The 12709-nt window shown below is 51.9% G+C and overlaps 1 protein-coding gene across 1 annotated transcript in view; it reads left to right on the top strand.

Moving 5' to 3' along the window:
* LOC125714692 (afadin-like) overlaps positions 1–12709 on the top strand; it is a 79944-nt gene that overhangs the window by 45482 nt on the left and 21753 nt on the right. Inside the window, 12 exon segments of the mRNA XM_048985537.1 lie at positions 134–203; positions 426–517; positions 1667–1728; positions 2523–2728; positions 4262–4282; positions 5392–5537; positions 6816–6910; positions 7099–7364; positions 7616–7759; positions 7950–8148; positions 8426–8526; positions 9821–9901. Coding sequence (XP_048841494.1) covers positions 134–203; positions 426–517; positions 1667–1728; positions 2523–2728; positions 4262–4282; positions 5392–5537; positions 6816–6910; positions 7099–7364; positions 7616–7759; positions 7950–8148; positions 8426–8526; positions 9821–9901 — 1483 coding nt within the window.

Below are 12709 nucleotides of genomic sequence, written 5' to 3'. Positions count from 1 at the left end.
GTCTGTACCTGTCTCTGTGGTTTTGACTGCATAGTGGTCTTACTGCTGTAAATGTATTTGGGAAGGGCTTTAGTCCACCCCCTGCAGTATGTCCTGTGGATTCCCCTCACCCTCTCCCCGCCCCCGTCTTCAGGAGCATTCCGGATACAACGTTTGACCCCCGTGGGGACCTCCACGCCGGCATGGCCCTCCCCATGAGCAAGGTAAGGCCATGCCCCCCCCCCCCCCCCATTATCTGATGCTCTGTCCACTAATGGGAGCCCCAGATCATCTCCTTGCTCCCATCCTCTGTTCTCTGTCCTGGTAGCTCCTGTGATCAAAGCATCCAATAGAATTATGACAGCGTAGTGGCATGACAGCAGTTGTAGTGTGTTCTGCTTGCATGTGTTAATGTGACATGTATGCCCCCCCCCCCCCCCCCACAGAGCTCGGGGAAGCTGGAGATGGAGCGCTCTGGCCTGACCAGCGAGCGGGGGATGGTTAAACCCATGGTGCGGGGGGAGCAACCTGATGCCAGGTCCGTCTCTGCCCTCCCTGCCCCACCCCGCCACCTTCATATTCACATACACTATGTTTCACAGAAAATTTTCACAAATTTTATTTAAAGTTATGTTAGCATGTAAATATTCAGTCGGACTCAAACTTGCCTAGAAACTCTGCACATGCTCTCGAACTGGCGGTTTTCCATTGTAAAGATTGTGAGCCGCACCCGAGCTGCACCTGTGCTGATAAAGCATGACCAAGCCGAGCTGGTTGCGTCACCACCATCTGGTCAAAATTCACGGAGGTTCTGAGCATGGATTATCTGAAGGAAATATTATTCATTGTTAGTAGTATTGCACAATGTATTGATGGATGGTCCATAGCTCAGATTTGTGAAAATTTCAAACCACCTAAAAAAAAAAATAGTACAGTACAACAGCAGAACAGAATGGGTTCATAATGCAAATTTACGCAAGCGATTGCTAATTCTGTTAACGCTTGATGCCAACATAAGATGACGATGTTCACAGACATGCTAACACAATTTAGCACATAGTAAATCATGACGTGCACTGTGAGTGCATCTCTACAGTTTTACGTCACTGCCTCTCTACAAACTCTGTAGCACCTTTACTGAGCCATAGTGAGCTGGAACCACGCTGTAAGTAGTCTCTCTCTGCGTTCCGGCTCTGGTACGGGCTGGTGCCTGTATGCCAGTGGAAGAGCACCATTGGCACACAGGTCTGGGTTGTTACCCCCTTCTAAGCCCTGCCCTCCCGGCCTGTGGAATCTGGGGATTTGGATCACCAGCCTGCACACCACCGTGTCCTCCCACATCTGCCTTAGCCTCTGAGGCTCTCAGCAGCCCAGTGACACCTGAGCGGGGCCAGCAAGCTTGTGGGGAAACCAGAGCTAGCCCACACCTCCAGCTACCGGTGCGTGACGGCTACGCCGCATCAATAATGCAACATGAGGGCAGATCGCCTGCATGCGGAGACAAGGGCCCACCCGTGCGCGCTCCGCTGTCCGTGTGCTCGATGTGGCGCCTGGGAGGCCGTGGGTGGGCTTGGTGCCTCTGGACGGCGTCCCGCAGGCTGCGGCCGGGGAGGTGGCCAGCCCTGGATGGCGGCAGATGCCGCTCAAAGCTGCCTAGCTGGGCTGACTGGTGTGTGTTCCCCCGCAGGGCCCCGGACAGCCCCAGCCCTGAGCTGACACTGCCGGCGGGCATCGAGTTCAGGGAGAGCTGTAAGTACCTGCTCCTCATTGGTGAGGTGGTGTTTTGCTACTCGTGTGGGGAAATTCGTGGTGGTTTGCAAGATGATGTTGTTCTGGCAGTGACACGTGGAGAAAATGTGGAAAACTTTGAAGGCCGTGTGATTATTTAGACTGGATGCAAAAAACAGTTGAAAAAAACTGAGGCACTATTAGGAAAAGAACAGCAGGCGGCGACAGAGTCTCTCCTCACATAAACAGATGTCGCCTCCGGCTCCGAGCTTTTGTCTAGTGTCTGGTACTGTCCCGTGTCGGGTAACTTGTTCATGATTAATAAATGCAGTTCTGTGAACTCTTGGGATATGCAAGTTGCATTCATGCTCTTTACAACATGCTGGATGTAATTCTTAGCGGTCAATCTTGCCCTGAGAGCTTTAGGTGCTGAATGGCAGGTGTTCCTATGGCCCAGGGCTGCTGATGCCCTTCTGCTCAGCCTTGTCCCTGGAGCCCCTCTTTCCTCGCCCGCTCTTCTGCAGGGCTTTTCCCTTCTGCTCTTCCTCTTCATTTTACTCCACCCTTTGGCTCTGAGCCTTGTTTGAGGTTTCTGTAATTTGCTTGCGTGTTTGTATATTTTGGTTGGAATGAGATCATGTGCTTTTGATCACAAGAAGCCTTTGGTTTCCGATACAGCGATTATTTCCCACAATACACCTCACATGCATCCCAGTTTGATCCAGGAAGTTCGAGAAACAATGTTATCTCCAGGCCCATCTGACTTCTGCAAGACCCCGCTAACCTGTCCTGCCTCGCCCCCGGTCCCCCTCTAGCTGAAGATGCCTTCCTGTCAGCCATAATCAACTACACTAACAGCTCCACGGTGCACTTCAAGCTGTCACCCACCTATGTGCTGTACATGACCTGCCGCTACGTCATGTCCAGCCACTACCGGCCCGACATGAGCCCAGCGGAGCGCACGCACAAGGTCATCGCCGTGGTCAACAAGATGGTGAGCATGACGGAAGGCGTCATCCAGGTGGGTGTCTGCTCCCCCTTGCAGTCCGATGTCCGCCCCCAGGGCTGTGCCCTCCCAGCAGTATGAGAACCCATGCCTTTGCCACAACCCACCCCCCCACCCCCATCCTCACTCTCCATACCGGAATCTCGCTTTGTATTTTTGTTATTAAAAAGCCAAATTTGTGAACAGAAGGACCAGCCTGTGCATTTGTATTTAAGGTATTCGAGTCATTATGTCCAAGTTAGCAGAGAATCTCGCTCTGGGCTGGAAAAATTTGTAGATATAGAGCAACTTGGTCCTCGTTTCACAAATTTGTGGTCCACACCACAAAAATACAAGGCAGTAATAATATTGCTTTCACAAAAACAATTACAAATCAACTGTATGACAATGGATCCCTTGTACACTCTTCTATTCAGTTTCAGTCTGAAAGTAATTTCATCATTTGTCCCCCCCCCGGTGGCGCTGTGCTGTGAATTAGTCGTTGTGTGACTTGAGTTGTGCTTCAACACCAGCGCAAGCTTGGGGCTTTCCCCCGTGAAGTCCACACCCCCCTCCCTGCAAAAGAGATGCCAGGCACAGAGCAACATTACACCTCTAAGCTCTACGTATGGCAATAAGCAACAGTTGCCCCCTCCCTCCCCCCCGCCGTCAATCCAGTCCACTGTTTGTTGCCCACCCTCTAGGTTGCTCTGCGTCCTCGTCGTCTCTGTCCCATGTCTCTGTGCGTATGTCTGCGTCCTGCCTGAGGGTTTTTTTTTTTTTTTTTTTTTTTTTTTTTTTCTCTTCCCCCCCCACATTAAAAAAGGACAGAATCCCACTTTCAAAAGCTTTGGGTTTGTTATTAAGCAGCCCTAAGTTTTCACCACAAAAAACATTTTTAATTAGCGGGCAATTTTAATTAGCTCTTCTAATAACATTTCCAGGGATACTTTTCTGAGACCTGCTATTGGCTCACTGAAGGTGCGTGGTAGGGTTATGAAGAGGCTTGGGCGCCCTCCAGCCTGCGGCCTGCACCCGGCACTAATTGTGCGCTGGAGGAATGTGATGAAGTTTACCAGGGTGCTTTGGGTACAAATAAAACGGCAAACACGTTCATTTGCAGGCCTGCCGAGCCGTTCCAGAATCTGAATTGTATGCCCCAGAATCTAGCGCTAAATGGTCCGGGTCTCACTGCCACTATGCTGCTTTTGTTTTTAGCTCTAGGCTGGTGTAAACATTTTAATCATTAGCAGCTGACGTGCTCTGGCCCACCCTGGGGCATTTTACTCGCAATCCTGTTAACGGTTTGTATGACAAGTCTCTGACTCCTTGCATATCTCGGCCATGTTTCACAGAGAGATCATACCCCACCTTATTTTTATTATTGTTGTTGTTGTTATAAGTAAATGTGCCGGCCAGGACAACACCGCTATGACTGGCTGTGCCCCCCTCTCCCATAATGCCGATGTGTGTGTGTGTGTAAATGCCTGTGAACCTGTCCATGCCATAGCTGTTGACAGTCTTTCTCTCTGTCCTGTTGGATGTTGTTTTCCCTGAATCTCTCTGCAGGAGATAGCAGAAGATGATGAGGTAGGTCACATGTCACCGGGAAGGCTCCCCTCCTGGCCCGGCCCGGTCCGCTTCGCTCATTTTTCCATGCTTCTTTCCCATAACTGAAAAACCAAAGCTGAACTGAACCAAAACCTCAACACACTATAATCCCTCCTGAAACAGCTGGACCTAAAACCGACATAACCCTCATTGAGCGACTTTGAACATGCAGTACTAAAAAAAGAACCTCAAAAAACCAAAATGAGAAAAGCCCTGTTTGTTGCTACATTTAATGACAGCATCCATGTTACCTCCTGCTTAATGCACAGTGTGGATGAGAAACGGGCCCGAATTCTTGCTCTGTCTTCCATTTTTTTCCCCCCCTCCTCTCCTTGTCTTATTGGTTTTTATTTATCTATTTGTCTGTGGTTAACGTTGCTCTCTTGAATGCGTTTTTGTGGCTGGGGGGGTGTCATCCTCGTCGGGGATAGACGGGTGCGGACCATGCAGGGCCCGGCCAGCCGCATACACCAGGCCCTGTGTATCCGTCGGACGTGTCTCTATGCTGGGGAAATAACGCGCCGCGACCAGACACTGTGCTCGACGCCCCACCCACTCCCCCACCCGCGGCTCCCGGATGCTTAAATCTGCCAATTCCCCTGGGCAGGTCTGCTAGCCCCTTGAAGGCAGGGAGTGTTTCTGTTTGGGGCAGACGGCTACACCAGGAACGTGTGCAGCGCTGCTCCGGTGGTTCACAGCTCTCCGAGAGCCCGTTATGGGTTTGGCAAACCGACCCTGGGTGAGAGTCTCTGAATGGACGCCTCCCCAAATGCCCAAGTGCTTCATCTGAGTCACTGATGGTGGCAAGCAGGAGTGGGGGCTTCGAGGAGAGAGTGTCTGGTCCTGGAACTGGGCTGTGGGTGGATGGTGGGAAGCCAGACACAAGTCTATCCCCTGAATTGTTGCTGCTACTACTGCTGCTGCTACTACTACTGCTGCTGCTGCTACTACTGGCTGTGAGATGGTTTAGGGTTAACACCCCCGACACCCCCCCCCCTCCCCCCAACCAAACCCAGTCATTCCTCCCCCACCCAACCTCGGTGGCCTTCTCTCTGACGGCGCCCCCTGCTGTCTCGCCGCTCATGCAGAAGCAGAAGAACATCGCCGGGGCCCTGGCCTTCTGGATGGCCAATGCGTCTGAGCTGCTCAACTTCATCAAACAGGACCGGGACCTGAGCCGTATCACCCTGGACGCCCAGGATGTGCTGGCGCACCTGGTGCAGATGGCCTTCAAGTAGGTTCCCCAGTCTGCATTCGCAACTGGCTTTGAGCTGCTCAGTGTGCGACTTTAATGACGTCATCGCATGATAGGCATGATTGTCGTATCGCAAGGACTGCGATAGTCAGCTGGGTTATGACAATGTTACAAAAACTTATTCTACCACAGGAAACAAAACTTAACAGTCCTGCAATTTTCATGGTGGTTAATTTTCAAGATTATCTAGTGTATGTTGAATAAATCTGTGTAAAATTTACCACCACTGCTTTTGAATCGGCTCTCCTTGCACTGGTCCTTGCCGTTGGACTCACTAATAGACTTTGTGGCGAGTTTGAAATTTTTATGAAAATGAGTGAGGAGAAAAGCAAAAAAGAACTGGTCAGCAAAAGATACTTGGATCCCGCTGTATGGAAATATTTTGCATTCCTTAGAGACAATACTGAAGAAAAGCAAGTGGTCTCTTGGTACAACTTGTGGCAGCACCACAAACCTATTTGAAAGGCACTGTTGGCAAATAAGTTTTGTTTGGCTATAGTTTATTTTGGGTCAGTTTCAACACTTTGTGTTTAAGAAATATGGCCATATTAAATGAGTATTGATATTGTCAAATGAGAGGGGATGAAACAAAGTTGTTTATCGATATATTTTTTACTGTGCATTAAAATTAGGGCTCTGACGTTTAAGAGGCGCACAGTAGTCCTTTCTGCTCGTAAACGGGGAGGGAGCCTCTGTTACACAGACCTCCAGAATTCCGATAAAATCAATCCTGTTCAGTTAGTGCCTTAAAGTTGATGGAAAAGGTGAGGAATCGCTGCTTGGTTTATTTCACTTTTAAAACATTGTGAATTAGGATGTTTCGCAATCTTTGTTTTATTTCATTGAAGGCTAATGCCTTAAGATGACAATCTTCCCAGTTAAGCACACTTTCTGCGGTTGTCAGGCTTATGTTTTTAGAGCCGTTTTCAAAGTTGGTTTTTGATGTAGTATAAACATTCACCTTCTGTTTGGACAAAATGCTCTTGTGTCTTAGCTTCTTCATTTGATCCATGCAGCACTGATACAGGTATATTTGTTTATTTTGAGAGTAAAAAAAACATATCTACACTTTGTATTAGCAAACAGGGAAGGAAACCCTGTATTTGCATTTTGGTTTGTCCGCACTATTTTACTAAAGGTGTTTCGCCTAAAAATACCCAGTACCAAAAAAATACCACGTTTTTGTCCCATATTGCCTAGCCTTTGCATATGTGCTTGCATTCTGTGTCAAGTTACCAACAAGATGGCCTCCCCTAGGTATCTAGTTCACTGTCTGCAGTCTGATCTCAACAACTACATGCCCGCCTTCCTGGACGACCCCGAGGAACAGAACCCACAACGACCGAAAATAGGTGAATATTTAGGGCTGTATCTTTCAGAAGCGCAAAATCATTTGCTCATTTTCACTCGTCTGCCACCTAGTGTGGAATTGTATGAACTTCAAGTGTGGCAGCATGTTGGTGCTGGGGGTGACCAGGTACAGATGGTCTGTGTGTTAGAATGGAATATCGCCTCTGTGACATTGTTGCCCCCCCAACAGAGGACGTCCTGCACACCCTGACGGGTGCCATGTCCCTGCTGCGCCGTTGCCGTGTCAACGCAGCTCTCACCATCCAGCTGTTCTCCCAGCTCTTCCACTTCATCAACATGTGGCTTTTCAACAAGCTGGTGACGGAGGCAGACTCAGGCCTGTGCTCGCACTACTGGGGCGCCATCCTGCGGCAGCAGCTCAGCCACATCGAGGCCTGGGCCGAGAAGCAGGGCCTGGAGCTCGCCGCTGACTGCCATCTCAGTCGCATCGTCCAGGTGGGCTGGCTCCCTGGAGAATCACTTATTTGCGTTCAAAGTTTCAGTATTTTAGTGTTTTTGTCCTTGACATACGTTGGCTTAGTCACCTCCATGTAAATTCTGCCTTTTTGGACAATCCGCAGTGCAATAAGACAAGCCAGCAGTATAGGAGAGAGAGAACAATAAAATGTATCAAATTAGAAGGATGGGCAGGTGACCCCTTCCAGCCATCCGCTGATGTTAATGTGCCATTTACTCGCTTCTCCAAGGCAACGACCCTGCTCACCATGGACAAGTACTCCTTGCAGGACGTGCAGAACATTCACAACACTTGCTTCAAGCTCAACTCCCTGCAGCTCAACGCTTTACTGAGCAACTACCACTGTGCCCCCGATGAGCCCTACATCCCTCCCGTGAGTGTGTCCCCGCCTCTTCCCCGAACGTCCTCATATTTCTGGTTCGCTTCGGATCCACGGCGGCTGTCGATGAAGCGCACGCGGCAGGCGGGTCTACCTGACGGATTGCAGCGAGCTCCGTGTCGCTCTTAGCCGACACCGTTTTCCTTCCTATCCTGACTCGTATCCTTCCCGAACGCCTGCCCAGGAGCTGATCGACCACGTGGTGGCCGTGGCAGAGAATACGGCGGACGAGTTGGCACGCAGCGATGGCCGTGAGGTGCAGCTGGAGGAGGACCCCGACTTGCAGCTGCCCTTCCTGCTGCCTGAGGACGGCTACTCCTGCGACGTCGTCCGCAATATCCCCAACGGCCTCCAGGAGTTCCTGGATCCGCTGTGTCAGAGGGGTACGTGGAATAGAGGCCCTACTGTCTCAACAGGACCTCCCTGTTCTGTGGTGGCGTAAAAGCAGGGCTCTTCCCCCTGATTTAACATTAGTTTCTGACACTTCAGTCCAAATTGACTTGGGATTCAAACCCTTGACCTTTGTGTTGATGGCAGTCTGCTTGTTGATCTATAGGAGCTGCTTATTAACCAGCTAATCTGTGCCAAGCTGATAACTGCAGACTCCCCCTGTGTGTGGAGGTTAGCAGTCACAGCCCTCCCTGCTCCCCCTCTCTGCAGGTTTCTGCAGGCTGGTCCCTCACCCCCGCTCTCCTGGCACCTGGACTGTTTACTTTGAGGGTGCAGACTGCGAAAACCACATCGTGGATGACCACAATCTGGTGGGTGCCCCGACACGACACACTCCAGCGATCGGGCAAGCCAGTGTGAGGGGCGTGATGCATGATGGCAGCTCCCAGCTCCAGTCGTCTCTGCTTTATGTACTGAGGGAAGAGGTCGGTGTCAGTATAGCAGAGAGAGGGCGCTAATGAGCACCTTCATCCATGGCTGGGCCTTTTAAAAGCTTCATCTCAAGTTGTGATTATAGGCTACCAGGCATCACGCGGCGGTTAAAAGCAGCCTGTGTGTGTGTGTGTGTGTGTGTGTGTGTGTGTGTGTGTGTGTGTGTGTGTCTAATTAACACAGCCGCCCTGCCAAGTGCTCCGTTGTCACGCCCAAGCCCAACAGCGTCACACAGTTAATCCCACGTCTATAATCAGCCTTGATTACTAGTCATCAGAAGAAACCAAATTGTACCACGCAGTTTGAATGTAGAGAGTTTTTTTCCTCATTGTCATGTAGAAGTGCTTTAGAGACGCACACAACTCAGGTGTCTCTTTTTGTGAGGACCTTTCATTTCTGTGGACGTAACCCCAGTTCCAGCAATGATGCCCTTAACCCCCACATAGCCCTAACCTTACCCATATGTAACCAAACAAAATGCACGACCCACAAGGTTAAAATAGCAGGTTTTACCACATTGTGGGGACATTTGGTCACCCAAGCACACACGCAGGGGTTAACACACACTGTACTAACTTCTAATAGTTCCCAGACAACAGAGTCGTGACAATCCGCCGTTCTGGAGTAAAGCATGTTGCCCAGCTCCCACGAACTGTGGGACTGTGTGCCGCACTGTGCCGATCCCCCTCCCGGCACCGAGCCGTCCCATTGGCCGGTGTGCTCCGCATGCTCTGGAGATGTAGTGTGGGGATGGAGGACTTTTATTTGGTTGTAGTGCACTGTGTGCGGCCCTGTGGTTCTGTGGTGGGGAGGCCCAGGCTTTGTGCTCCTGCCACCCGGCCCCTCGGTCCCTCGCAAACCAGCCTGAGAAAGGCCCCCCCCCGCCCACCCTTCCTCCTGGGAGCCAGTGGCTTGTGGCTTTCATTCCTGACGCAGCTCCAGAGAGCCGCCATGGTCAGACGGGGCGAGGGCTGTTCCGGCCCCCTGCCCCACCCCCGCTCCCGCTCCTCTTCCTCCTCCTCCAGCCTGGTGAGAGGACTCCGAGCGCAGCTGAGCTGCTGTGCACATCTCTCCGTCTGGGCGCCCGTCCTGCCACTACAGCCCAGCACTTCATTAACACCCCCCATTGCTCTCTCTATCTCTGTCTCTCTACCCCCCCCCCCCCCCCCTCAGCCAATGCGGAAGGAGCCAGAGGTGGTGACAGTCACCCTTAAGAAGCACAATGGCATGGGGCTCAGCATCGTGGCTGCCAAGGTAGGACCTACTGTTGGCCGGGGGTGTTCAGGGGAGTAGGTGGGGGGGGGGGGGGGGTGTATGCTTTCGAAGGCTGTATTTGCTCGAGGCCGCATGCTCGAGGCCCACCAGATTCGGTTTGGCGTCAGAGACCGTTGGTGCTGGGAGCGGCGAGCGGTTACACTGTCAATGCCGCTACGCCTAACCCCCCCCAGGGCGAATTCGCAGTAGCTGCAGCTCCGGTCCGTTCAGACATCGTCTCGCCTGGAACATGTCGCTCCTTGTTTGATTTCTCCGCGGCGGTTTCGGTTTACGCGGCCGGCGCTCGAGCTGGAACGGCGTCCTGTGAGCAGAGCTTTACTTTCTCACGGGGCAACTTTCCTCATTGGAACGTTCCTGAACATAGTGGGCGTTCACCAACCGCTTCATTTGGGAATCACTTGGGGCTTTAGAGTGGCTTAGAAATGTTCAGTAGTTTAAATACCATCTTCCCTTCAGCCCTGTTCATGCCTGGTGGATTAGAGTGACTGTCCCTGCCATGTCATTCTCTTGCTGCCTCCCCCCCGGGTGATGGAATGGGGGCAAAAATCTCTGTTGGTGGTCCTTGTCTGGTCTGTGTATCCCTCTGAGCATTGTCTGTCTGTCTCCATTATGAAGTCCAGATGATCAGGGAGGTGGGGGGGGGGGGGGTCGCTTGCCGTTAACCAGTAGGGGGCTGCAGGGAAGTATGAAATGTTTACTTTTAAAGCAGAATAGAGTTTCCCTTCCCTGCTGTCCCAGCTCCTGTTTTTTAGCTGGAGGAGTGAACAATAAGGAGGTAGAGTAGGAGGAGGAGACAGTGATGGGGGAGGAGACAGTGGGAGGGAGGAGATGAAGAGTGGGGTGGGGTGAGTGTGTGTGTGTGTGAGAGAGAGAGAGAGAGAGAGAGAGAGACAGAGGTGTAATGACACCCAGCTAGGACAGGCTCTGAAAGTTTACCTATCCTGCTGTGGGGCAGCCGGGGTCTTAATGGCCACTGTGTTTGGCACAAGTCTGGACATGGGCTTTCCTCTGCCCAGTTTTGATAGACTCGGTGTGGAGCATGGAGCCGTCTCCTTCACCATCGCCTGCATGCCTGCCTCCGTGTCTGTGTGGCACCGCCTGCCCCCCGCCTTTCCCCACCCCCTTCCCCTCCTCCCTCCCCTCCACACTCTGCCGGGGGCCGAGATCCCGCTAACTCAGTCACAACACCTCCACCACGCGACCCAGCGTGCAAAAGCAGCGCCATGTGGTTCTCGGTCGTCGGGAGGAGGGACCAGTCGGTAAGGAGACCCGGGGAGCTTGGTGCGCTAACCCAGCGGCTTTGTACGTGTGCTGGGTGGCTCCGTTAATTTGGAGTGGACTGGCTGTGGGGATCAGCACGGTGAGGGCACAGGGTTACGGTCCCGGTTCAGCCCGGGTCGCCATTAGTAGTCACGCTGCACGTTAATTACTCCACTTGTGGACTTTTGCTTTTTATCCTAATTTTCCAAGCAAAGGCGCCACACCCGCGTCTGCTTGGCAGAAGCGTGCGAAAACCTCCGATTATCGCATGCTGTCGTGTGGCGTCTGATAACGGCAGAGACATTGTGTGCTGTTTTGGGTACATGTTCAGGATGTGCCGTATGGAAATGCATAACAAGCTGCGTGACATCGCGCGAGCACGTCAGACTCTGTTTATACGTCCATGGGGTTACGAAAACAAACGAGGAGTCGGGTGCTCCGTGCCGCGTGGGCTGGTGGCAGCTGTCTGCCGCTCTCCGACAGGTCGGGTTGGGGTGTACTGTCTGCTGGCATTGGAAAAGCTATGATGAATGGAAGAGGGAGTCCTGACTGAGGTCCAGATGTCAGTGTCTGCCCCCCCCCCCTTCCCTGAGATGGCTCTGAATAGGGTGCCGAAGAACTGGGGAAATCCTGACCCCTTTGCCTTCCACATGGGGGGGGTGGGTGGGGGGGCTGTGTTATTGTGGAGCGTTTCCCCTGCTGGATCCGGGAAAGGAATTCTTGTGCTATCCTGTGGAATGTCGTTTCAGCTTCCAAACTATTTTCTCTTAACCATTACCCTCCTCCCTGAAACCTGGAGTGTTGACCTGTTTGTGTGCCTGCATGTATGTATGCGTGCTCCCTTGGGGTGAGAGCTCCCAAACGCTACCCAAATGGCTTAATCTCTTGCCCAGAGAGCTGGTGTCCTCATGTAGCTGGCGTTGGAAACAATGGGAGGATATGCTCTGACTTCAGAGAATTAGACTTCCTGAAAGTTGCATGTCGTCTGCCTGAAAACATGTGCTGCAAGATCGCCGTTAGTCACTGTTGGGAGGGGTGGGTGTGGTCTGGTGCAGTGTGTTTAGCTTTAAAAGGGAACTTTTTCTGGGTTACTGTTAGAAAAATATATATTTTGAACTTCTGCAGTCTTTTTGTTTGTTTCCAGACAGATGTTCAGTGTCTGGGAGCGGTTTAAAAGGATTATAAATATTTAAACTTAAGTTGAGGAGTGAAATATCTGAAGCTAGCAGAACGTGGGCTGTCTGCCTTTATGGCCCCAGCGGTGCTCCGTCTTAGGGATCCTTGTGTTGCCTGTGCTGTGGAGGTTGTGTTGGAGTGTACTACCTGTCACTGTCGCCATGGCAATAAACCTGCTGGGGTGACTTGAGTGATCATATGTCTCAAACCCCCTCATCCCATCGTACTCCACAGTATCCAGTCTGCGACTTGTCCTCCCAGAACCGGGGCAGTCAGTGAGACGGGGGGGGGCACGCGAGTGTGCTGGTGAGAATATGCTCATTATGGCCCGCTTCTCGCTGGCTCCACTTC

This window comes from Brienomyrus brachyistius, chromosome 19, assembly GCF_023856365.1.
Source record: "Brienomyrus brachyistius isolate T26 chromosome 19, BBRACH_0.4, whole genome shotgun sequence".
NCBI lineage: Eukaryota > Metazoa > Chordata > Actinopteri > Osteoglossiformes > Mormyridae > Brienomyrus > Brienomyrus brachyistius.
This window is presented reverse-complemented; position numbering and strand designations above follow the sequence as displayed.